We start from the raw sequence: 25008 nt of genomic DNA, 5'->3' as shown, positions 1-25008 counted from the left end.
TTCTCTTTCCGTTGAGCGGGCGAAATGAGCTGATTCGAATTGTGTGTAGTAATTCCTGAAAATTCGAAATTTTTAGCTGCACTTGATCAGTGATTTTGAGAAAGAAACAGGGAGAACAAGCAGGTGGCAAAGAATAAAATTCCCCGGCTTTTTTTTCCACCTTTCCATTCTCTGAAATGTTAAAAAACCTCAGAAGTACTCAGAAAGGGGTTAAAGAACACATTCCCAGTGAGGCTGCGCTACAAACAAAAAGGGCAGATGTTTTACAGGTGCAATTTGGGAAAGGTCGGCTCCGCATTCTTGCTTAAAAATGAATAGAATCAACTCGAATCCAACCCAATTTTATGGTAAAACCTCAACCCGGACAGAGGGCATGAACATCAGTCATCTTGTAGAATAAAGGTTGAGAAATTATAGAGAAGTTGCAGAAAAATTAATGACTAACATGATAGAAAAATTAGATACTCACCGGTAGTTCATTGAAAAGCAAAATTTGCTTCAAAACAAATGCTTTCAATTAAGAGCTGCCTCAAATATCACCACATACCTAGAACTGAGAATATCAGCATTCCTCAACGCATCTTATAATGTTGAGTTCTAGAGACCTGGCAACGCTGGCCATTCAACGAATATTTGAGCATTATATCTACATCGCGAGGGTTCGTCGTATTGGGCGCTACAGTCATGCTTCCAACCAATGCCTCGCCCTTGCATATTGTCAGCACTTCTTCAAGGTATAGAACAGTTTGCTTCCAATGAGTCGCTCGTGATTTTGGCCCTGCAAGAAGTTTATTATCAGAATATGGGGAGAACATTGACCTCTCCAGAAAGAGAACATACAGCATATATTCATACACAACAAATAATATAGTTAAATATATGGGACTAGTAAAATATAAGATGACAGCACAAGTTGTAACACTGGCAATGCTGGAGGAGGTGTCATCAGCAAGGTTTTAGATTTTGGTTTCAGAATGCGCAGCCGAAATTTCGAAATTTCGGATGAAATCTAATGACATCTTTCAACACCTATTTTATCTCGTACATTATTTCGATAGGTAATTTCGGCTGAAATTTCGGGATAATATTAAATAATTATCTAGAATCCAGATTTTTGGGTGAAATCCCTTAAATTTTGGACGGGATAAGCGAATTTTCGATTGAAATAAATTAACGTTTTGATGAATAGGCATTTTGATTTCGGTCGAAACTTAAAACCTTGTCATCAGAGATAATAGGAGCAAGGTAAGATTTGCTTTTTCTAATTTTCACAACAAGAATACTAATATGATGGCTGAAGCAAGAGCTATGAGAGACGGTCTTCGCTATAGTGTGATCCAAAACATATGGGACTCGTAAAATATAAGATATGACAGCACAAGAGGTAACCTGGCAATGCTGGAGGAGGAGGTGTCATCAGAGATAATAGGAGCAAGGTAAGATTTGCTTTTTCTCATTTTTACAACAAGAATACTAATATGATGGCTGAAGCAAAAGCTATGAGAGACGGTCTTCGCTATAGTGTGATCCTAGGTATTAAAAGAATATGGATTGACTTTGATAGACTAGTCCTTGTTAATATCATCAAAGGTAAAAACAGATCTCCATGGCACATAAATTATATATTAAAAGAATTACGAAACATGTTTTTTTTTGTTATCTGCTATGGATATTGTTGTCACTAGTATTTACAGGGAAGGTAATCTTGTTGCAAATATTCTAGCAAATAATGGATATGATACAAGTATAAATTCAGTCTTTTGGGATTGGGCCTCCTGCCAAAGAACTCCAGAGGAGCAGCTAGATGTGATCAACTGTGTATTGCCTATATTCGTAATAAATAATGTTAGTTTCTTTTGGGGAAAGGGGGTTTATTGTATTATTTTTCTTGAAATATGGGTTAGAGGCAAGGTTTTTTTTTTTTTTTTTTGTGAAGATTTGGCAAGGTTTTACATCGTCCTCTCGTATCTTTTATTCATATCAATAAAATTTAAGGTGCCTCCCAGGGTTCCTAGACAAATTCTTGGTTAAAAAAAAAGATATGACAGCACAATGTGAATGCCCAAACTATGCAACTGTTTCTGCTGAAGCATACATGATTCTGGACTCTATACTGTCAAAGAGTACGTAACTGGATTTGATGCATCACACAAGTGCATGGAAATTTCAAATTAAGCATCAACCATGACCATTATTTCCAAGGGCAATTCAGATTAATCATTGAATTTGTGAGCATCAACACAAATCCTACTGGTTTACGTCTAGAATTTACAATGAATAAAAATATGAATGGCTAAACTATGCAACTGTTTTCACTGGATCATACATGATACTAAATTTAAAAGTAAAAACCTGTAGAGAATCCCGTCATCTTGTGACACTTTGTAAATGCAACATCAAAGTATGCTACAAGAGCATGGATATAATCATCGTGCTCCGCTAAAAGCTTAAATGGTGCAGTAAAGGAGGCATCACCAGAAGACATCTTAGAAATGTCCATTGTCTGCGAGAATTGAGCATCAATATCAGTCAAATACAAAATAAGTTTTGAAGAAAAGGCATTAAAACTAACAAAATCACCACCTTGAGTAACTTGCAATTGGTAACAATCTGGTTTTGATCAACTGTATCTACAAGAGGTTCCATCATTGATTGTTTCTTGATGCAGCTCATGTCAAAGCCATATACGTTATTCCAGACTGAAAGTACAAGGATGATGTCAGACGAAAGTAGAAGCAAAGTGTAGGCTTGGAAACATCAGAAACAACCAAGATAAATGCCATAAAAACTCATTCAAGAGTATGGTTTTAAATTTCGGCCAGGGACAGAACCAAAACCAAAATTTAAAAATCCCCGCCGAAATTTCAACCTAAACCGAAATTGCCACTGAAATTTCCACCGAAATTTCGTTTTCGGCTGAGGCCAAAACAACCTTGTTCAAGAGAGACTTGCACGTGATTCAGTTTTCGACATTGGGTACTAGTCAAGAAGCAAGTAAATGCATGCACATTCAGATCTATAAAAGTATGCATAAATATGGGCTCACATTCAATCCTGTCTTCCTTATACTCAGCATCTTCTATGGCTGTCAAATATAGGGAAGCTCTGTCCGGCAACACAATTCCATCTTTAATCTGAGTAGAACAACATAAATTCCCTTCAAATGTTTAGGATGACATCAATGTATAACACAGATAAATTAGAACATAAATATTTCCTCTGAAATGTTTGGGATGAAATCAATGTCTAACAAAGATCAATTAATGGAGTACTTGATTATCGTAATACATTAGATTGACTGCAGCAAAGTCATTCCAGTTTTTTTTTTTTCCAATTTATAATAGGAGATTAACAGCTCTTAGAAAGCAAGAGCAGAAGATATATAAAAGACAGTGTGGACACTCAGCTCTGGCGGTCCAACCCGAATGCTCGACACTTGTTTAACATAGCACAAGACAATCCTGGTTGTTCATACAAACAGCAATTGTTTTGTTACGTGGCTACTCTTGACTGACGCCAACATGCAAAGGAAATTTCTTTCATTCGAAAACCAAGTTTTGAATTCTCAAACGACAGGAATCACTCAAAAAGCTTTTTGTTGGGTTTTCTCTATTCATTGTAACTCTATCTGGGAAAAAAATATCATTGTTGGCGCACGGCTGTTTTGCATAATTTTTAAATATTGGAGAGGTTGGTGTTGGCACAAGCTAGGTTTTCTATTTCTTTCAAACTCTAGCTGGAAAAAAAACATAATGGGTACCATAGTTACAAAATTCTGCAATAATTAAAAATTATTGAAAGAAATCCTAAACTTTTGGTGTACCCTTTTAAACTTTACAATTCCCAAACAATTCAAAATTTGTAATACTTTTTTAATTAAACCAGGGCTTTTCCAAACTAACTGCAAATTTTATGAATAAATCATCAATTTCTCATATATTACTTGTAAGTCTTGTGAGAAATTCAGAATTAAAGGAAAAGACAATAGACTGAAAATTGAACTCGCACCCTAATCTAAAAAACAAATGGACTTATTAACCATCCTTCCCTGTTTTTTATTGTCTTACTTAGAAAAAAAGGTATACATCTAAAAGAAATGTTTTGTGAATAGAACAACATTTGCATTTTATCCAAAATTTTCCCCAACATATTCTGAAAATTTGCCTTGTCGAATAATTCCCGAATCCGAACTCTGTAACGGTGGTTGGCATGATGTGCATCACTCTTGGCAAAAGACTATCTTGCATACATTTAACAAGATTTAACTTAAAAGGTGGAATTAATAATAAATCTTAAATATCATCTAAGATTCGCATACTCAAAATTATAATTGCATATATATGACACTAACAAGCAAAAGTATGATACTTAAATTCTAAATTATAATTGGAAATATATGGCACCAACAAGCAAAAGCATGATACTTAAATTCAAAGCGATTGACATATGTGTGGCCAACAAAAGCATCTATGAAGTATGTCATACAAGTATCACTATCATATTTGTTAGAGTCAACAAAGTATTCGGGTAGCATAGACCACGAGTGCACACGATCTTCTCAGCTGCAAAGATCCTTTAAGCTGACCAGCCAGCACCTGATTTCTCTGATCTTTTCTCATTTTCCTTAATTTATAAGATGAATTTTAAGAGTCTTAAAAATCTTCATTATTTCGGAAAAGACTGAAGTCACCCCACCTAGCAATGAGTATAGCAGCCACTAGCAACTTATATAGCCTTATACATACAGAAACAATCACCATAACAATACATATCAATTATTGTTGGCGAGTTTTTTTTTTTTTTGAAGGGTAAAGTGTTGGCAAGTAGTTATGTTATTATACAGTTATATTGATCCTTTGTTTTGTTGTTCTTCTAGCTCTATACCTAGGCAACAGATCTGCAACATAGTCATACCATCCTCCACATCCACATGAAAGCAACATGGCATCACAAGAACGTGAATCAACATATGTTAGAACCAAACATATAAAGAAAGGTTTTTGCAAAATAAAGCTTCTACTTTGCCTTATTTGCAAAAGCAGCATTTTTTTTAAAAAAAGTACAAAAGCAGTCTCATAGTTTGTCAATTTACAAATAGAGTCGCCACATTTGAGTCTTTTTGCAAATCCAGTCTTGACATATATTTGTGACAAAATTACCCATGGTAGAATTTTCTTACCAAATGAAATGACCTAGATATCATTATATGTGAAAAGACAAAAATTACCTGAAGTAAAAATCAAGATTAAATTTGGGAAACGATAAAAGTATCCCCTTTTTAGATCTTCCCCTTTCGACTGGCTGTGGGACCCATCCCATCAAAACATGAGCTAAAATTTTGGGCCCCACCTTATGCATGGGTTTGAGTGGAGTTGGTGGGACCCAAGATATCAAAACATGGTGTAAAATGGTCAGACCCATCATTTTAAAAAACTTACGATTTACGATTCAGATCATACAATTCAAACCAAATGTTATCGATTTCTATTTTAATCCAATGGTTGAATCATAATTTATATGAATCTTGCAATTTTCTACTTAATCTTACGATTCGATCATAAATCGTACGATTCATACGATTTATCCTAATTAAAGTTTTGTATAATAGAAAATGGGACTTTCGTTGAAAGAGCTCATTTCTCTTCTACATTAGAAGAGCCTCCGAAAGCTCTCTCGTGAGAAGGATGAAGTCAAATGAATCGAACCAGTTTGAACCATTCATGCATGTTCTTGAGGACATTACTTACATCGATGAGGGTGATGACTATAATAAAGACAACATCGACAACTTACCAATTTTTTCCTATTTGATATTTTTCATTCGATGTCTGAGACTTTGAGAATCAATATGCTTGGATCTTTTATTATTTTTAAGGTTATTATCCAATATGCATGGGTTTGCATAGGAAATAGATGATGAGCATGTGACAAGTTTGTTTGCAAACAATTCAAATTATGATATTGAAAATCTAATCATGGTAGTTTAATTTAAATTAATGGATTTAAACGAAAAATAAATAATTAGCCAATTTATTATTATCCGATTTGTTTATATTTTCCGATATATATATATATATATATATATATATATGAATCTTACAATATACAATTAGGAATGGCAACTGGGCGAGGCGGGGCCAGATGTTGTATTCCCTATCCCCACCTCAAAGAAAATTCCCCTTCCCCGCCCCATACCCGCTTCGGGGATGACGAAGAATCCCTGTCCTCGCCCCGCACACTATGGGGGAAATTCCCGTCCCATCCCCGCCCTACTATAATAACAAGTTCTACTTTTGTAATCTAATCAAGCAATTATTAAATAAGAATTCAAAGTTCCAAACTAAAATATAACATTTCATGAAGAGGCAACCACTCATATATTTCAAAATTTTCATTCCAAACATAATAAGGATTAAAAACATTCCATAGAAAAATAATAATAACATAAACATTGTTTAATAATAATAAGGGCAATGATAAATCGACCCCCAAATATCTTAAATCGACCCCCTATGTGTCTTTCTCTCTCCTATAGGTTAGAGAGAGAAACAGGAGAGAGAGAGAGAGAGACATATGGGGTCGATTTATCACTCCCCTAATAATAATAACGCATTGTTTAATAACAATAACATAAAGATAAAAAGCAACACCACATTATCCAATAACTAAAGATAGATAAACTAAATAAACATTTTCCTCTCCATAGCTTTCATTTTCATCTGTCAAGCAACCAACGTCACTCCACTTGTTTATTAAACAAAACAAAAAAATATTAAGTTATATAATAATAAACTATCAATATCATAGAAGTGACGAGGAAAAAACTCTAATTATTACACATACTATAATACTTCATCATCCACGTCATTATCATAAAAAATAATGCAACATTGTGAATCCTTTGTCGAAAAAGAACCTTTACTTAACATAAAAAAACATTAAAGACTAACACAACTTCACTAAATAATTAAATAAATATTTGATTTGATTACCTTGTATCTTAGCTCACAACCAATTTTGAAAACGCATTAATGCCTCTAGTGTTTCAGGATGAAGCCTATTGCGATGTGGACTCGCTACTCTCTCATCAGTGCTAAAAGCAGACTAGGAAGCAATTGTAGAAACAGGGATGGCAAAAAATATCTTTAGCAATCATCTGTAGAGTAGGATATTTGGGTCCATTTGATTTCTACCAAGCCAACAGATCAAAATTAGAAGTTCTTCGCAAAACTTTTTCCTCTAAGTAGTGGTCAAATTCTAACTTTCCTTCAGTATTACTGTAACGACCCGATTCCCGTGACCGGATCGTTACAGTTGTGGTATCAGAGCCCGGGTTTACGGTGAACTTGGTACCTGTGGGTTATGTCGTTAAGTAGGGTTAGATAGCTAATAGGTGACATATGATGTGTCACATTTCAAGGGTCAACCGAAAAATTCGAACGAGATAGGAGAACTACCCTAAAAACTTTAGTAAGTAAGCAATTGATTAGAGACTTCATGGTACCTCGAAATTTTAGTTGTGAAATAAAGAGATTTCATTCTGACCCATAGTTTTCTCCTCATTCCATGTTATTCTTGTATCTTATAGATGTATCCAAGAAGGAAGCGAACTGGCAGGAATGGCAACACTAACCAAGCTCCTGCACCTGACAACAATACCCAGGGCCCAACTCAGACTCAGAATCAAGATGGTCTACAATTACTGGCTGAAATCCTCAAGACAAATCAAGAGGCTAATCAAGCTGCCCTTCAGGCTATTGCAGCCAGCCTTGGGACTCGTCAGGAGCCGAGACCCCGTGACAATGCCTCGCAGGTGCACCGTCAGTTCCGAGATTACCAACCATCCGAGTTCAATGGGACAGGCGACCCCTTAACTGCAGACCATTGGCTTACAGAAATAGAAGGGATCTTTACAGTAATTGAGTGCACCGACGTGCAAAGGATCCGTCTTGCTTCCTTCCTATTAAAAGGAGAGGCGGGTGTCTGGTGGCGGACTGTAGTTCAGAACTATCCCGCAGTCTTGTCTGGAACATGGGGACAATTCAAATCCCGTTTCAACGAGCAATTCTTTCCTACGCGCATCAAGGATCATTTGGCGGGACAATTCGCTGATCTAAAACAGGGAGTCTTGTCCGTGGCTCAGTATGGAGCCAAATTTAGAGAACTTTCACATTTTGCACCCGGCTACGCAGCCACTGAATCTGACAGAGTCCGAAAATTTATTAACGGCCTTCGCCCTTCCATCAGGGCGAGTATTATTAACCTTGGATCACGGACGATGGCCGAGGCATGTGAGAAGGCAGAGGTGGCAGAAGACTGCGAAAAATCTATGCAAGTAGCTAGATCTCAGTCGATTGCTAGCAGAAGCCAACAACCTCCACCCAAAAAGCCGAGAACGGATAGTGGTCCACCATCAAAGAACTTGTGCCCTCACTGTGGAAAGATCCACGCTGGGCAATGCTGGAGAACCATGGCAGTATGTTTTAACTGCGGAGACCCTAACCACAGAAGAAGGGATTGCCCTAAGGCACCAGCCTACATCCAAAACCACCCACCTCCGCCACAATATCAACCGGTGCAAACAAATCAACAGAACCAGGGAAGAAGAAATCAGTACCGCCCTTTGACCCAAGATAAGAACGCACAGCCAGGAACTGAGAAGCGTTTCTTCGCCCTAATCAACGATGACAACGAGGTACAGGATGGGGCAACAGAAGGTCAGAAAACTTATTTATAAATTATTATTTTTATTTTTATTTATCATGTTGGTTACTATCTAAAGTTATAATTGGTTTAGAAATTTCGTTAAAGGTATGGACTATGGGAAACAAGGGAAATCATAGGAGTAAAATGTCTGCCTAGAATAGAAGATTAGTAGCGTTTAAGAGGCAGTGCAGGTATGTCAGAAATTGGGATCAGTAAAAGCATACGATCTACAGAGTTAAGGAGCCTAGAGGTGATTTTATCGATCTCGGGAGAAATAGTTAAAACCTGTTGCGCCTTAGATCGCCTAAAAGGGAAAATTTTGAGAATAACTCAAGGAGATCGAAGGTTAGATGGATTTCACAAGACGTTGATTTCTAATCAAAATTTGGACTTACAGAGTAAAGGAGATGATCTTAAATTATCATGTGTCGAGATTCTGATTATCAAGATATCTATAATTGTCACCATACTATAAAGCAAACCTTGACAAGAAAGTTCTATGTGATGAATCATAAAGAAAATTTTTGTGATTGATTTTAGTTAGTGATTTCAAGATGATGATCATGATGAATGAATATGTATGAAAATTGATGATTTTGGAGAATGGAAATGCATTAAGATCTTATCGACAAAAATATTTATGGAATTGTGAAGATTTTTCCCTTGCATATGGTGATATTGTGATTGTATGCTGCGATCTCTGATACTATTGTTATAAAATTCTTGAAATTTCAGGATGGCACGTACCAAACTAACAGCCAGGAAATGTATGTTGAAACCAAGACTCTGGGAAAGGCGAAGAAATCAGGAATTGGAAGAAATAGCAAGGAATGAAAGGATTGCAGAAAATGAGTTAGAATTTATTGAGATTTCCTCTGACTCCGAGGAAGAACTGGAAGAACAAAAACCAGAAGAAGAGGAAGACCCGGAAGAAGAGGAGCCTGAAGAAGAAAACCCAGAAGAAGATGAACCTGAAGAAGAGGAAGACCCGAAGAAGAGGAGCCTGAAGAAGAAAACCCAGAAGAAGATGAGCCTGAAGAAGAGGATTCAGAAGAGGAGGACCCAGAGGAAGATCCTGAAGAGGAACCTGCTCATATCGAACAAGACATCATCAACATATCATCTTACTCATTCGGCGGTCATACGCCCCTACATTCGGAAGATGAAGTCACTAGCAAACGTCGCAGATTGTCAGCCTTCGGTAATGTACTAGATGTATATGAGGACGACGATTACGACAGTGGTAGTGATTGAGAGGTAGGTATGTACCATAATTTCCACTCCATTTTGATACTTAGACACTATGATATCTAGGTTATTGGCGTAGGAATTTCGAGGACGAAATTCATTTAAGGGGGGTAGAATGTAACGACCTCAAATTTACTAGATATTGTAATTATATTTAAAACCCTCCAATTAGATTCGTATGCCATAGGTACACACTAAATTAAAATCTCCCAAATCAGATTTGATAACCTAATTATATAAATTGGGAAGATCACTGTAAATCCAAAATTTTAGGTAGTTAAGTATAGCTTTATGGCATTTCTTGCTTACTAAGAAACCTAATTTAGAAACTTTGATTAATGAGAGAATCCAATAAATTACTTTTAAGTATAGTTAAACCAACTTAAAATACTTCCTATTATGGCCATATTAAATAAGGAAGAAAAAGGGGAAAAGGGAAACATGACAAAAAAAAAAAAAAATTCTAATTTGTGGGTTTTAAAGGAATCCAACGTATGGGTTTTTCTACCCATTTTTAGACCGCCCAAAAAGAGAGAAAGTTGGACGAGGGAGAACAGAGAGAAGAGGCGTGAGAGCTTGGGAGCAAACCAAGAAGAAGAAGGAGAGGGATTGAGACTCACCTTCGAATTCACAAGTAGGTACCATTAACCGTGATTCTTTCCTTCCTTGTTTTTGTTTCAATTGATGTAAACCCCAAATTATAATAACCCATTTAAGTTCTTGGCAACCATGAAACCCCAATGGAATACCACCATCAATCCACACATCCATGCTCTTGAACCAAAAAAAAAAAAAAAGAGAGAAGGGAAGAAGAAAAGAAAGGGGAAAATTATTTCAACCCATCAAAACCCCAACCGATCCATCTTACTGCAAAAACTCTCCATGCCAAACTCCCTTTTGAAAAGAACTGGAATTTGAGATGAGGAGATGAAATGGGTATAAGGGAAAGAACAGAAAGTATAAAAGAGATTGTAAATTTTTGACCCCTCTTTATTCCCTTTTTGCACCCCTTCTAGTGTATTAATGGTTGCACGTTTTTACCACTAAGGGGGGGGGGGGGGGTGGCTCGGGTAGAAACAGGGGAGGTGGATTATTTATTAGGTTATACGGTGAACCATCTGTTGGACGGCGAGATCATCCTATGGGTGGGCCGTGCAACCATTTTCTTTTAATTCACAGTCACATTTTTTATATTCACACACACTCACTGTACTTAATGAAACACACACTGATATATATATATATATATTTTTATAAAAATACGAGGGTCCACACATATATGTTTTTATACATATATGGGTTTTATACATATATAAGGGTCAAATTATTCCATGGCTGTGGGAGTAGTTGTATTTAAAGAAACACATGTGTGGGTTTATACGGGTAGATGTACTGGATTTCGGGCATGCCCCTGAACATGGCTTAATAAACTAGGTGAGCGGGACAGCTCCTGTAACCATATATGAATGTTAAATTACACTACGGGGAGGGTGGCTAGAATAAAATAAAAATAAAAATAAATAATAATAATAAAAATAAAAATAAATATTTACATAAATGGGGGAGACATACTCAAATTAAGAGTGATTATATCTTTACACCCCTAGGCTTTATGAGTACACTAACTTTCTCTTTTGACATACAAGAATTGATGTTTACAACTTTCCCATTCAAACATAAGGCCGTTGAAATAGTAATATATCTAGACACATGTAAAGCCGGACACCACCATTCGCTCCTCCCCTCGAGTGGCCGACCCCTGCCTTGAGATTTTTATAAGACCAGTAGCCACCTTCACACCCTCTTTGAGAAAGAGAAACCTGAAACATAAGAAAACCCAAAAGTTGTTAGAACCTACAACCTAATAAAGGTGGGAACAAAGGATAAAATATGGTGAAATATATATCCGGTCATCAATGCCTTAAATTAATTAAGTACTCATTGCATAAATAAACTGAGAAATATATATATATATATATATGTATATATGTAAATAAATAAATAAAATTCTAATATCCGAGTAAGACATAATTAATTTGAAAGACAAACATAGTAGTAGGAAGAAAATGGTTAACGTTGTTGATATGAAATTTATGCAGGGCGTCTTTCTCATTTATTTCTAGAGACTTCGGATTTGTCTCTTAAAAACTTCCTCACACCGTCAGTTGGAAAAGGCAGGTGATACCTAACTTTGCTCGTATGGCTTTTAATTTATCCAACAAGAATGATGAAGTATTTGATTTATATTGATTCTATGTTATTCTATAAATAAATGAAATTATGTCTTTTATATTATATGTTCAAATGGATTCTGAATTCTGATAAAAATATTCAGTTTAAATTGTATTTCTTTTTAATCATATGAAATAACGTGGAAGCCGTATGTACACTTAAGAAATACCCAAAGAAGAAATGGGAAAGGGTGATGGGAAGCCATTGAGCTATCCCCATAAACAAAGGTATACAACTTGGGAGAACCGCGCAACTCCAAGTTGATGTCGGAATCCTACGGAGACCAAGAGTCCCTAGGCGGTATGATCTATCGTAATAAATCCCCGCGGAATCGACCGTGTTGGCAAGGGCAACAACCTAGTGGGAGCTGGAGTGCCCTGGGAATTAAATTAAATCGTTTTAATGAGAACGTAACGGATTTGTAATTATTCTGGTTGTTAGTTAATTATTCTCGTTCAGTTCTCAGTAAGTTGTTCACTTTAAAAATGATCTTCTTATATTTAAATTTGCAAGTAGTTGTATTTCTTTAAACTGAATTCTCTTATTCTGGTTTAGAAAATCTCTATAAATTATCATGTTGGAAAAGTATTTGTTCAGTTTATTTGAATTGATAAATAAATATGGATCTTGATCTGTTGTTTAGATTGAACTATCATACCTGCCAGGTTACTATCACTCTGCTTGACGTTGTTTTCTCCCCAGGATTAGAGGATGCCCACGATGGTGCGTTTGCGCACGAGGACGTTTAGGAGCATAAAGCGATAGGAGAAATAATTGAAATTACGATACCATCGTCGACGTCTCGGTTTTATTTAAGAAATTTCTAGTTTGGATTTTATTTAGTAGAACATGTTATTGAAATGTCGATGTTATTGTAAGGAACATTTTAGTTATGAAATAAGAATGGCAGTTGTTTAAGTTCATAGATGGTTTGTTTAAAAAAAAAATATTGTGAGTATTTTGACTGGTGTTTGCCACAACTGTAACGACCCGATGTTAAACACCAGTCAAAATACTCACAATATTTTTTTTTTAAACAAACCATCTATGAAACTTAAACAACTGTCATTCTTATTCCATAACTAAAATGTTACTTACAATAACATCGACATTTCAATAACATGTTCTACTAAATAAAATCCAAACTAGAAATTTCTTAAATAAAACCGAGACGTCGACGATGGTATCGTCATTTCAATTATTTCTCCCATCGCTCTATGCTCCTAAACGTCCTCGTGCGCAAACGCACCCTCGTGGGCATCCTCTAATCCTGGGGAGAAAACAACGTCAAGCAGAGTGATAGTAACCTGGCAGGTATGATAGTTCAATCTAAACAACAGATCAAGATCTATATTTATTTATCAATTCAAATAAACTGAACAAATACTTTTCCAACATGATAATTTATAGAGATTTTCTAAACCAGAATAAGAGAATTCAGTTTAAAGAAATACAACTACTTGCAAATTTAAATATAAGAAGATCATTTTTAAAGTGAACAACTTACTGAGAACTGAACGAGAATAATTAACTAACAACCAGAATAATTACAAATCCGTTACGTTCTCATTAAAACGATTTAATTTAATTCCCAGGGCACTCCAGCTCCCACTAGGTTGTTGCCCTTGCCAACACGGTTGATTCCGCGGGGACTTATTACGATAGATCATACCGCCTAGGGACTCTTGGTCTCCGTAGGATTCCGACATCAACTTGGAGTTGCGCGGTTCTCCCAAGTTGTATACCTTTGTTTACGGTGATAGCTCAATGGCTTCCCATCACCCTTTCCCATTTCTTCTTTGGGTATTTCTTAAGTGTACATACGGCTTCCACGTTATTTCATATGATTAAAAAGAAATACAATTTAAACTGAATATTTTTATCAGAATTCAGAATCCATTTGAACATATAATATAAAAGACATAATTTCATTTATTTATAGAATAACATAGAATCAATATAAATCAAATACTTCACCATTCTTGTTGGATAAATTAAAAGCCATACGAGCAAAGTTAGGTATCACCTGCCTTTTCCAACTGACGGTGTGAGGAAGTTTTTAAGAGACAAATCTGAAGTCTCTAGAAATAAATGAGAAAGACGCCCTGCATAAATTTCATATCAACAACGTTAACCATTTTCTTCCTACTACTATGTTTGTCTTTCAAATTAATTATGTCTTACTCGGATGTTAGAATTTTATTTATTTATTTACATATTTACATATATATATATATATATATCTCAGTTTATTTATGCAATGAGTACTTAATTAATTTAAGGCATTGATGACCGGATATATATTTCACCATATTTTATCCTTTGTTCCCACCTTTATTAGGTTGTAGGTTCTAACAACTTTTGGGTTTTCTTATGTTTCAGGTTTCTCTTTCTCAAAGAGGGTGTGAAGGTGGCTACTGGTCTTATAAAAATCTCAAGGCAGGGGTCGGCCACTCGAGGGGAGGAGCGAATGGTGGTGTCCGGCTTTACATGTGTCTAGATATATTACTATTTCAACGGCCTTATGTTTGAATGGGAAAGTTGTAAACATCAATTCTTGTATGTCAAAAGAGAAAGTTAGTGTACTCATAAAGCCTAGGGGTGTAAAGATATAAACACTCTTAATTTGAGGGTGGCTACTGGTCTTATAAAAATCTCAAGGCAGGGGTCGGCCACTCGAGGGGAGGAGCGAATGGTGGTGTCCGGCTTTACATGTGTCTAGATATATTACTATTTCAACGGCCTTATGTTTGAATGGGAAAGTTGTAAACATCAATTCTTGTATGTCAAAAGAGAAAGTTAGTGTACTCATAAAGCCTAGGGGTGTAAAGATATAATCACTCTTAATTTGAGTATGTCTCCCCCATTTATGTAAATATTTATTTTTATTTTTATTATTATTATTTATTTTTATTTTTATTTTATTCTAGCCACCCTCCCCGTAGTGTAATTTAACATTCATATATGGTTACAGGAGCTGTCCCGCTCACCTAGTTTATTAAGCCATGTTCAGGGGCATGCCCGAAATCCAGTACATCTACCCGTATAAACCCACACATGTGTTTCTTTAAATACAACTACTCCCACAGCCATGGAATAATTTGACCCTTATATATGTATAAAACCCATATATGTATAAAAACATATATGTGTGGACCCTCGTATTTTTATAAATATATATATCAGTGTGTGTTTCATTAAGTACAGTGAGTGTGTGAATATAAAAAATGTGGCTGTGAATTAAAAGAAAATGGTTGCACGGCCCACCCATAGGATGATCTCGCCGTCCAACAGATGGTTCACCGTATAACCTAATAAATAATCCACCTCCCCTGTTTCTACCCGAGCCACCCCCCCCCTTTAGTGGTAAAAACGTGCAACCATTAATACACTAGAAGGGGTGCAAAAAGGGAATAAAGAGGGGTCAAAAATTTACAATCTCTTTTATACTTTCTGTTCTTTCCCTTATACCCATTTCATCTCCTCATCTCAAATTCCAGTTCTTTTCAAAAGGGAGTTTGGCATGGAGAGTTTTTGGAGTAAGATGGATCGGTTGGGGTTTTGATGGGTTGAAATAATTTTCCCCTTTCTTTTCTTCTTCCCTTCTCTCTTTTTTTTTTTTTTTTGGTTCAAGAGCATGGATGTGTGGATTGATGGTGGTATTCCATTGGGGTTTCATGGTTGCCAAGAACTTAAATGGGTTATTATAATTTGGGGTTTACATCAATTGAAACAAAAACAAGGAAGGAAAGAATCACGGTTAATGGTACCTACTTGTGAATTCGAAGGTGAGTCTCAATCCCTCTCCTTCTTCTTCTTGGTTTGCTCCCAAGCTCTCACGCCTCTTCTCTCTGTTCTCCCTCGTCCAACTTTCTCTCTTTTTGGGCGGTCTAAAAATGGGTAGAAAAACCCATACGTTGGATTCCTTTAAAACCCACAAATTAGAATTATTTTTTTTTTGTCATGTTTCCCTTTTCCCCTTTTTCTTCCTTATTTAATATGGCCATAATAGGAAGTATTTTAAGTTGGTTTAACTATACTTAAAAGTAATTTATTGGATTCTCTCATTAATCCAAGTTTCTAAATTAGGTTTCTTAGTAAGCAAGAAATGCCATAAAGCTATACTTAACTACCTAAAAGTTTGGATTTACAGTGATCTTCCCAATTTATATAATTAGGTTATCAAATCTGATTTGGGAGATTTTAATTTAGTGTGTACCTATGGCATACGAATCTAATTGGAGGGTTTTAAATATAATTACAATATCTAGTAAATTTGAGGTCGTTACAATTACGTACTTCATGTTTCATAAATATGTCATATTCCTCAAGATAATTCGAAGGGTTGTAAATAATGAACCGAGAAGAAGATGAACCATAAGGTATGAGCTTGATAATGTCCTTTCTTTGATACTTACAAAGCAAATCATAACAAAATTTATGAATTCTCTTAATTTCATTTTGATCATCATCTCCATAGAACTTTGAAAAAAAATTAACCATATCTTATATCTTGGAGCTAAAAGAATTTTCACTCACATAACACCATGAATCACACTCAAATACTGATCAAATTTTTCAGAATTTTTTTATATCACATATCTTCTTTATCACATCATTTCCACATAAAAGTCACTTAGACAACTCAACTTTTAGCTTACAAATTGGAAAAAAAAAAAATTAATGTGAGATACTCTGTTCCGGAGAATGAAAGAATTGAAGAATGAAAAAATTCTAACTTCCCACAAATTTCTTGTGCCAACTCTCATTTTCCTTCCCTTGGCAAATATTTACATTGTGTATCACAATGCTTTAAATGATAAAATATTTTTTTATAAATTAAAGCAGTTTCAAGCATTAAATAAGTTGAGTTCCAACGAGCCTTACAAGATGGTCCATGATGGTTTATCGGTTACCGATGAAGCAATTGAGAAAAATCGTGAAAGTAATGTTAGCTATTGGAGTGCATCGCCTAAACAAGTACAAAAATATCAAGAATTTTAAGACTCATTAATTTAAGACTCGTTGAAACTAAACTTATTTGATACTGGAAACTGCTTTGATTTATAAAGAAGTATTTTATCGTTTAAAGCACTGTGATACACAATTTAAATTTTTGCCAATGGAAAAAGAATGAGTTTGGCACAAGAAATTTGTGAAAAGTTGAATATTTTTATACTTCAACTCTTTCATTCTCTGAAACAAAGTGTCCAACATCAAATATTTATTTTCGAATAATTTAAAAGCTAAAAGTTGAATTGCCTAAGTGGCCATATGTGGAAATTATGTAATAGAGAAGATGGTAAAAAAATATCTAATAAATTTGATAAGTATTGGAGTATGATTCATGGTGTTATTGGAGTGCTAATTGTTTTAGATTCAAGATATAAGATGGGGTTGTTAAAAAAAATTATTTCCTAAGATTTATGGAGATGATGCTCAAGATGAAATTAAGAGAATTAGGAAAATTTCTTATAATTTGCTTTGTGAGTATCAATCTAAGGACATTGGCTAGCTCATCCCTCTTATAGTTCATCTTCTTCACAGTCCAATGTTCACAACCATTCGAATTATCTTGAGCAATATGACATTTATGAAACATGAAGTACGTAATACTAAAGGAAAGTTATAATTTGACCATTACTTAGAAGAAAAGGTTTTGCCAAGAACTCTTGATTTTGATGTGTTGGCTTGATGAAAATCAAATGGACCCAAATATCCTACTCTACAAATAATTGCTAGAGATATTCTTGATATTCATGTCTCTACAGTTGCTTCTGAGTCTACTTTTAGCAATGGTGGGAGGGTAGTTATTCTACATCGCAATATGCTTTAACTTGAAACATTAGAGGCATTAATAAGTTCTCAAAATTGGTCGTAGGCTAAGATAAAAGGTAATCAAATCAAATATTTATTTAATGATTTAATAAAGTTGCGTTAGTCTTTAATGTATTATTTATGCTAGGTAAAGATTCTTCTTTGACAAATGATCCACAATGTTGCACAATTTTTTATGATAATGATGTGGATGATTAGGTATTATAATATGAGATTTTATATGGTGTAAGGACTTACAACAATACGGTAGGGGTACCGCCCTTGATATTTGATCCAACAGCAGCTCACTTTTTGAGGAGCTGCTGTTGGATTAGACATCAAGGATGGTACTTCAACCGTACAAAGGCCTTATTGTTGTAAGCCCTATCACCATATAATTTCTCTTATAATATATAACAACTCGAGTTTTTTTTTTTTTTTTTTTGCCACTTCTATGATATTGATAACTTATTACTCTATAAACTAATATTTTTTTATTTTGCGTAATAGGCAAGAGGAGTGACGCGGGTTGCGAATATAGATTGACTATGGAGAGGAAAATGTTTATTTGGCTTATCAATCTTTAGTTATTGGACAATGTTGTTGTGTTTTTTATCTCTATGTTTTTGTTATTAAACAATGTGGTATTGTTATTATTATTATTTTATGAAATGGTTTTTATGCTTATCATATTTGAAATGAAAATCTTGAAATCTATAAGTGGTTGTCTTGCATAAAGTGTTATATATTAGTTTGGAACTTTGGATTCTTATTTTATAAATGTTTGATTAGATTAAAAAAGTAAAAATTGTTATTATAGAAGGGCGAGTATGGGGAGGGGAATTTTTCCCCGTAGTGTGCGGGGATTAGATTTTCCCCACGGGGTGGGAACGGGGATTCCCGGCCATCCCAGAAGCGGGGGCGAGGGCGGGGACAGCGACGAGGAATGCAACATCCGATCCCGCCCCGTCCCATTGCCATTCCTAAGCACAGACCTGGTGGTGGATGAATGAGAAATGGATAATTCGTAATATTAAAGATATATAGGGATATTTATGTAATTTTATAAACGGGGATTTACAGGGCGGGGCAAGGCCATAGCCATCCTCGCCATGTCCCCGTTCCAGGGAATTTTTTTAATTCCCGACCCACTTAAATCGGGGAATCCAGTGAAACCCCCTTTTTGCGGGTTTAATTCATTAATCGTCATCCCTATATACAATTCAATCTACAAGCTGACACGACTCAATTCATATTAAGATTTACGATTCGATTCCGATTTTCAAAACATTGGTCGGACTTAAAAAAAACTATTATTGGTAATTTGGCCACAAATATATGCAAGACTGGATTTGCAAAAATCATTCAAAGATGGTGACTCTATTTGTAAATTGATAAACTAGAAGATTGCTTTGCAAATAAGGCAATTAGCAGACTTCTTTTGCAAAAACCCCAAAGAAGAATTGGTTAGGTCCAGGCTATCCATATAACAAATGAAATATCCTGATCAGAGGAAAACAAAAAAGCAGCATAAAGTGCATATAAAATTGATAGCCTTGAAAGGGATGCGTCACTTACAAGCCATTTATCGCGTGCATACAGAACTGTGTCCAACATATTTTCGAACAGTAAAAAGTAGCCCATCCACTCTGAAACAATGATATCCACATGCGAGACAGGAAGCACAATATCTTCAACCTTTCCCTTCAAAACTGTAATGACTGAAGACAATAGACATAGAACAGGTGATGATATGAGGCATTTACACAGAAATTGAATATTATATAGCGAAGAGTTCATGATAAGTGATTTCTAGGGGATGATACCATCAGAAAATCCATTTGCTTGAACAATCTCTTTAGCCATGTCAGCCATAAGAGAGCATTCCACCTGCAATGCTAAAGTTTGTCATCCCACTGATTGCATGAACAAAATAGTAGACCATATGATAAAATTGCAAAGAAAACATTACTGATGTAACAACACTGACATAACAACTAAGATAGAGAAAACAAACAAAAATCCATTCATGACCTAGAGCTATATTGATAATAAAAGGGAAGTTCATAAAGCAAAACAAATAAAAACAAATAATACTGCCTAGTTCACTTTCCATGCTCAATTACCTCTGCTAAAAAAAGAGCGGCCCAGTGCACGAGGCTCCCGCCATTGCGGGGTCTGGGGAGGGCTAGATAAACGCAGCCTTACCCCTGCTTTGCAGGAAGGCTGTTTCCGTGACTCGAACCCGTGACCACCAGGTCACAATGGAGCAACCTTACCGTTGCGCCAAGGCTCGCCCTCTCTCAGTTACCTCTGCTGCTACCTAAAATTAAACTTCTATGATTTATTTGCGATTTTCAATTTAAAAATCCACATTTTATTGCATATACAAAATTCTGAACTGTGGAAATTGGGTCACCTTATTATACAGACATAAAGCAAGTTACACCTTCAGGGAGAAGCACATAATTTAAATTGGACTCAACTACAGAATGCTCTTTCTTTTTCAGAGACGCTTCCATCAGAGATACTGAAAAACAAAGTTATAGGATGCATTTCCTCCAAGTTAAAGGCTAGAGATTTTCCCATGTGTCCTGAATGTGTACATCTATGCAACTGCCTTTCCATAGTGGCAGACTCACCATTCGGTATGGAATGGTCATCTTATTTCGATAAGATTGTCCTAATGTCAATGGGTTCTCAATTATTGTAATGCTATATCAATCATGGAAGTGATTTCTGAGGCGGCAGAGAAGAGTGAAATTATTCTTTGAGCAAAAAAAAAAAAAATTTTAAAGGATAAATCCAATGCTAAGTAGGTATGGGAGTTGCAATCATGCTTATCAAACTGCTATTTAATATGGAATGGCTTGCATGCATACAGAAAGGATCTATTAACAATTAACATGTTACCAAAAAGAACTCTGATTAAAACCAATGCCCTGTCATTTACATCTTGTTTCCATAAAACAATATTAAACTATCCAATTCCCAAATCAAAAGTTGCCAAAAAGAATGCCCCAAATGAACAGTAAAGACTGGTAACCTAGACAAGGACATGTGTCGGTGTCAATAAAGGCACCCTGAGATACCATTAAATCAGATGTCCAATCATGTACATATAATTATATAAGCTTTATTTAGAGATGTATACAAGTGAAATGATACAAACAAATTTCCCTAGGTAGCTATAACCTTTTTTGGGATATTTAGGTAGTTATAACCTAGAAGTACATTAATTAGATAAATTAATAATGGTTAGCAACGGGGTAAAGTTCTGAAGAAAGGATTGATATTCTTACATCAGGTAAAGATCAGCAACTAACAACTCCAAACAAATAGTACTAGAAAATAAGAGAATCGATCTAATCAGCAGAGTACTTCTGTAAACGAAAAGCAGGAAGGAAGAAGAAAAAATAATCCACAAACCGCATAAACATGCTTGGCCCCTGCTTTCGCACAAAAGAGGGACAAAATTCCAGTACCAGCTCCCACATCTAGAACTATCTTGTTCTTGAAGAGAAAGGTATTCTGATAGATAACATCTTGGTATGTCTTTGTCCTGACAGTATCTTTCAGCATTTCCTGCAAAATGAGTGTCAGAGAAACTTCCAGCTTCTAGTTTCATAATTTTTTTCAATGGTAGTTTCAAAAAATTATTATTGCTGAGTAATCACAGAATGGTTGAGCAATGCCCATTAAGATTAGTGGGGAAACAAGTGAATACCGTAATGTAGATAGCAGGTTTAAGTTATCCAAGTTCCATAAAACAAGCCAAACCAAGTAACCAACAGAGAGAAATAAGCAACCACATAACTGCTTAAATGGCAAAAATAAAACCACATTGGTCTTGGTAACCAAGCAAAGGGAAATTTAAATTCATTAGCACAAACTCCATTAACCCTGCATTTCATAGGCAACTGACACGAAAAGCTTTTGTAGTAATTGGCTGTTTAACATGGTATCAGAGCTATTGTCTCACGGCAGGTACCAGGTTCAAAACACGAGTCCTTGATATTAAAAATCCACATGTACAGTTAACCCAAAAGAAGGGCCACATGTACCACATGTACGACCAACCATTGATTAATCAGCAACAAACTACTGAGATAATACATACATTAAATGCCAAAACTTTATTAAAATGAAGAAGAATGGAAACAGCATAATTTTGCTAAATAAGTAAGCAATGTACACAAGTTTATTTACTTCTCTACTGCAAAGGTGAAAACACATTTACCACTCACTACACCCGAAAGCGATGTACTTACTTCATGAATACCTGCAACCAACCAAGCAAAACCAAAATAACACCCACATGAATCTTTGAATGGATCGAGTTCTAGAAACAATAGAATCAACAAACAAGTACTCCATAATTCATTAAAAACAAAAATACTCCACAAACAAGTAAAATCTTTAAAGAGAAGACAAAAGCATACAATCTCATGAAAACACAGAAAACTTGTTGAAGGAACAGACCGTTAAAAGAGAGGTAAAGTAATAAGCTAGAGAGAGCGAGAGAGAGCAACCAAACATTGAAAAACCAAGACAAATAATGCAGGCAAAAACCACAAAGAACATACGGTTTGTTATTAACTACGAAGCCGGAATGAGTCCCTTATTCTTCATATATTATTTTCATCATCCTATTTATAGCTACCTTTTGGGCATCAAATCTTGTTTGTTTGGCTTGATTTTGATATCATTATAAAGTTTTTTCAATTACTTATCTAACAAGCCCAAGATCATGCAATTTGAACATGATTTGACGGCTAACAAGTAGGCTACAAGTAAGATGACGAAAATAATACTTAAAGAATAAGGTACTCGTTCTACGCTTTGTAGTCAATAACAAACCGCACGTTCTTGGTAGTTTTTGCCTGCATCAAGAACTTTACAAGATTCATGTAAATGTACCAAATCAACAAAAACCCAATTGCAAAAAAACAGAAAAGTATCGAATAAAAAAAAAACCCAACTAAAGAAACGAAAAAACAAGGTCAGCATACCGAAGTGAGAGTAAGAATCGAAGTAGTAATCGGCACTAGTCTTGTCACTACCGATTAGGGTTTCAGCGGGCTCATTCATGGCATCATCGAGATTCGAACTCTCGGCCCTCTCCTCAAAATCTTCATCTTCCACGCTCATCTTCGTTACTTGAAGATTGAGGCTACTGTCATTGCTCAAAGAACTGTTCTTGTTATTGGTTTTATGTCAACCCATTTTGTTGAATCATATTTTGCGAATATGAGGGTTTTGGAAGAATGGATTGGGTTTGGGAGACGTTTTGGAGGGAAGAAATGGGATCGAGAGATTAAGAGATTTTTTAGGGCATCAGAGGAGTTCTTACAAATTTAAATAGTTGCGTAGAAAAAAATTAAGACAATTGCTAAGGCTGATCGCGCGTCTGGGCTTCGTTTTATGGTTGCGAGATCACATTGTGTGTGGGATGTGGCATGAGAAATTGGTCTTGTAATTGGCCACCATTGCGGTGTGGGTCCCACCTTTGAATGATCTGAACTGTCCATTTGATAGGACTTGCTTTAAATCTCTTGAAGCCCAAAAATCCCATTGATAATACAATAATAATCTAGAAAAACTACTTATCATTGGATTTCAGAACTAGGAGTTCGACGTGATTTCCTGGCAACAAGAGATCAGAAGCAAGATCTATCAAATGGATGGTTGAGATCTATCATAGGTGGGACGCACTATGTTATATAGTCCACTCCTTCAGGGTCCAAAAGGTTCACGGTGGCCCATACTCAAAGATACATGTGTAAACTAGATAGTTGATCTTTTGGATTACTGTTACGTGCCTAATCGGCCGTAACGGAAATAAACAAAATAAAAGAGAGATAGAGGGGGGGAATGGTTGATTCGAGGTAACCGGACCTCCTAGCGGCTCGTTTCGAGAGGAGCCATGACTCTCAAAAACAAGGTCTCCTTTGCTGTAAATTATCTTATCTTTTATTTTTTTTCTCTCATTAGATTACTACTACAAAAATACAAGCAAGAGAGAGTGCCACATCACAAGCACACTAACCAACTAACAAGACACATCACAAATAACTAACACCCACTACTTAACACATACATCATAGCTAACACCTATAACTCTAAAAACACATTCCCACAACTAACACCCACACCATAATTATTATGCACATAACAATTACCTCCTGCAGGGGATCTGCTTAGATAATGAGGTGTGCATATTCAGCATAATTCTCAATCTTTGTTAGGCATTCAAGAGGTCAACGGCAGGGGATCTGCTTTCCCCATTTCTATTTGGATAGTAAAAGATACCCCTAGTAAAATGATCGAGAAAGAGAAAAACCAAGGGCTTATCCAAGGCTTTAACTTCAAGGAGCTTTGGCCAACGTAAAAGATTAAAAAAACACTTTTCACCCAAACACAGTAAAAAAAAGATCCTAGCCATTCAAAAAAGAAAAAAGATAGAGAAGATCAGTAAAGTCAAGAGATTTGCTAGGCAATTTAGCATAAAGCCATTTCACGGCTCACTATTACAGGAGAGAACAGCCACCTCAGATTAATTAAATTAATAAGACAAAATCTGCTACAAAGTGCTTCTGTGTGTCTTCTCCTCCAAAAAGTGAGCCTCGGAATGGGTTTCCTCCAAAAAGCCTAGCAAATTCTTAAATATCAAAAAAGATCACTAGTCTTGGAAGTAGAAAAACTAGAAAAGAAGCATGCAACATCTTAAAAAACCCAAACACACAGCAGAATCCCACAACACAGGCACCAGGATGGGCTGGTCCACCCCAAGGGCCTCACCAATGCCTCTCACTTTGTGCAACACTGGATGACCGACATGTGGCAGATACTAAACATCGCATGGTTTTGATCTGGGCATAGAACCTAGATCCCAGTGCCACAGCAGCATCAAAACATTCTCATTGTAAACATCCCGCCTCCTCAAAAACAAAATTGATCTAATTGCATTGCACTTCATGCTCAGAATTGAATTATTGATGGTTC

General features: G+C 35.8%; 1 protein-coding gene across 4 annotated transcripts; it reads right to left on the bottom strand.

Annotated features, from left to right (window-relative positions):
• Window positions 1-315: 315 nt before the first annotated feature.
• Window positions 316-23351, bottom strand: PRMT11 (arginine methyltransferase 11). Of its 4 annotated transcripts, XM_077354585.1 has the most exons (9): window positions 23016-23351; window positions 22275-22285; window positions 21433-21588; window positions 19830-19893; window positions 19582-19724; window positions 3047-3134; window positions 2584-2699; window positions 2353-2503; window positions 316-778 (listed from the first exon to the last, which is right to left on the bottom strand). In XM_077354585.1, exons 1-9 carry the CDS (start codon window positions 23152-23154, stop codon window positions 573-575), a joined length of 1074 nt encoding a protein of 357 aa, XP_077210700.1. In that variant the 5' UTR covers window positions 23155-23351; the 3' UTR covers window positions 316-572. The 4 variants fall into 4 exon arrangements, with proteins under 4 accessions (XP_077210700.1, XP_077210703.1, XP_077210702.1 ...); XM_077354588.1 differs by lacking the exon at window positions 22275-22285 and having other exon boundaries at window positions 23016-23154; XM_077354587.1 differs by lacking the exons at window positions 22275-22285; window positions 23016-23351 and adding an exon at window positions 22244-22262.
• Window positions 23352-25008: the final 1657 nt, after the last annotated feature.

This window comes from Tasmannia lanceolata, unplaced genomic scaffold (assembly GCF_043159265.1).
Source record: "Tasmannia lanceolata isolate RefF3 unplaced genomic scaffold, GAP_Taslan_0.1 ptg000015l, whole genome shotgun sequence".
In the NCBI taxonomy this organism is placed as follows: domain Eukaryota; kingdom Viridiplantae; phylum Streptophyta; class Magnoliopsida; order Canellales; family Winteraceae; genus Tasmannia; species Tasmannia lanceolata.
This window is presented reverse-complemented; position numbering and strand designations above follow the sequence as displayed.

Excerpts from the sequence above, each read along its gene's own strand:
- PRMT11 (XM_077354585.1), bottom strand. The coding sequence starts at position 23,154 with ATGAGCGTGGAAGATGAAGATTTTGAGGAGAGGGCCGAGAGTTCGAAT. Across the intron at positions 19,894-21,432 it reads GGGCCAAGCATGTTTATGCG|GTGGAATGCTCTCTTATGGC; the intron begins GTTTGTGGATTA and ends TTAGCATTGCAG. Across the intron at positions 2,504-2,583 it reads CCAATTGCAAGTTACTCAAG|ACAATGGACATTTCTAAGAT; the intron begins GTGGTGATTTTG and ends CAATTCTCGCAG.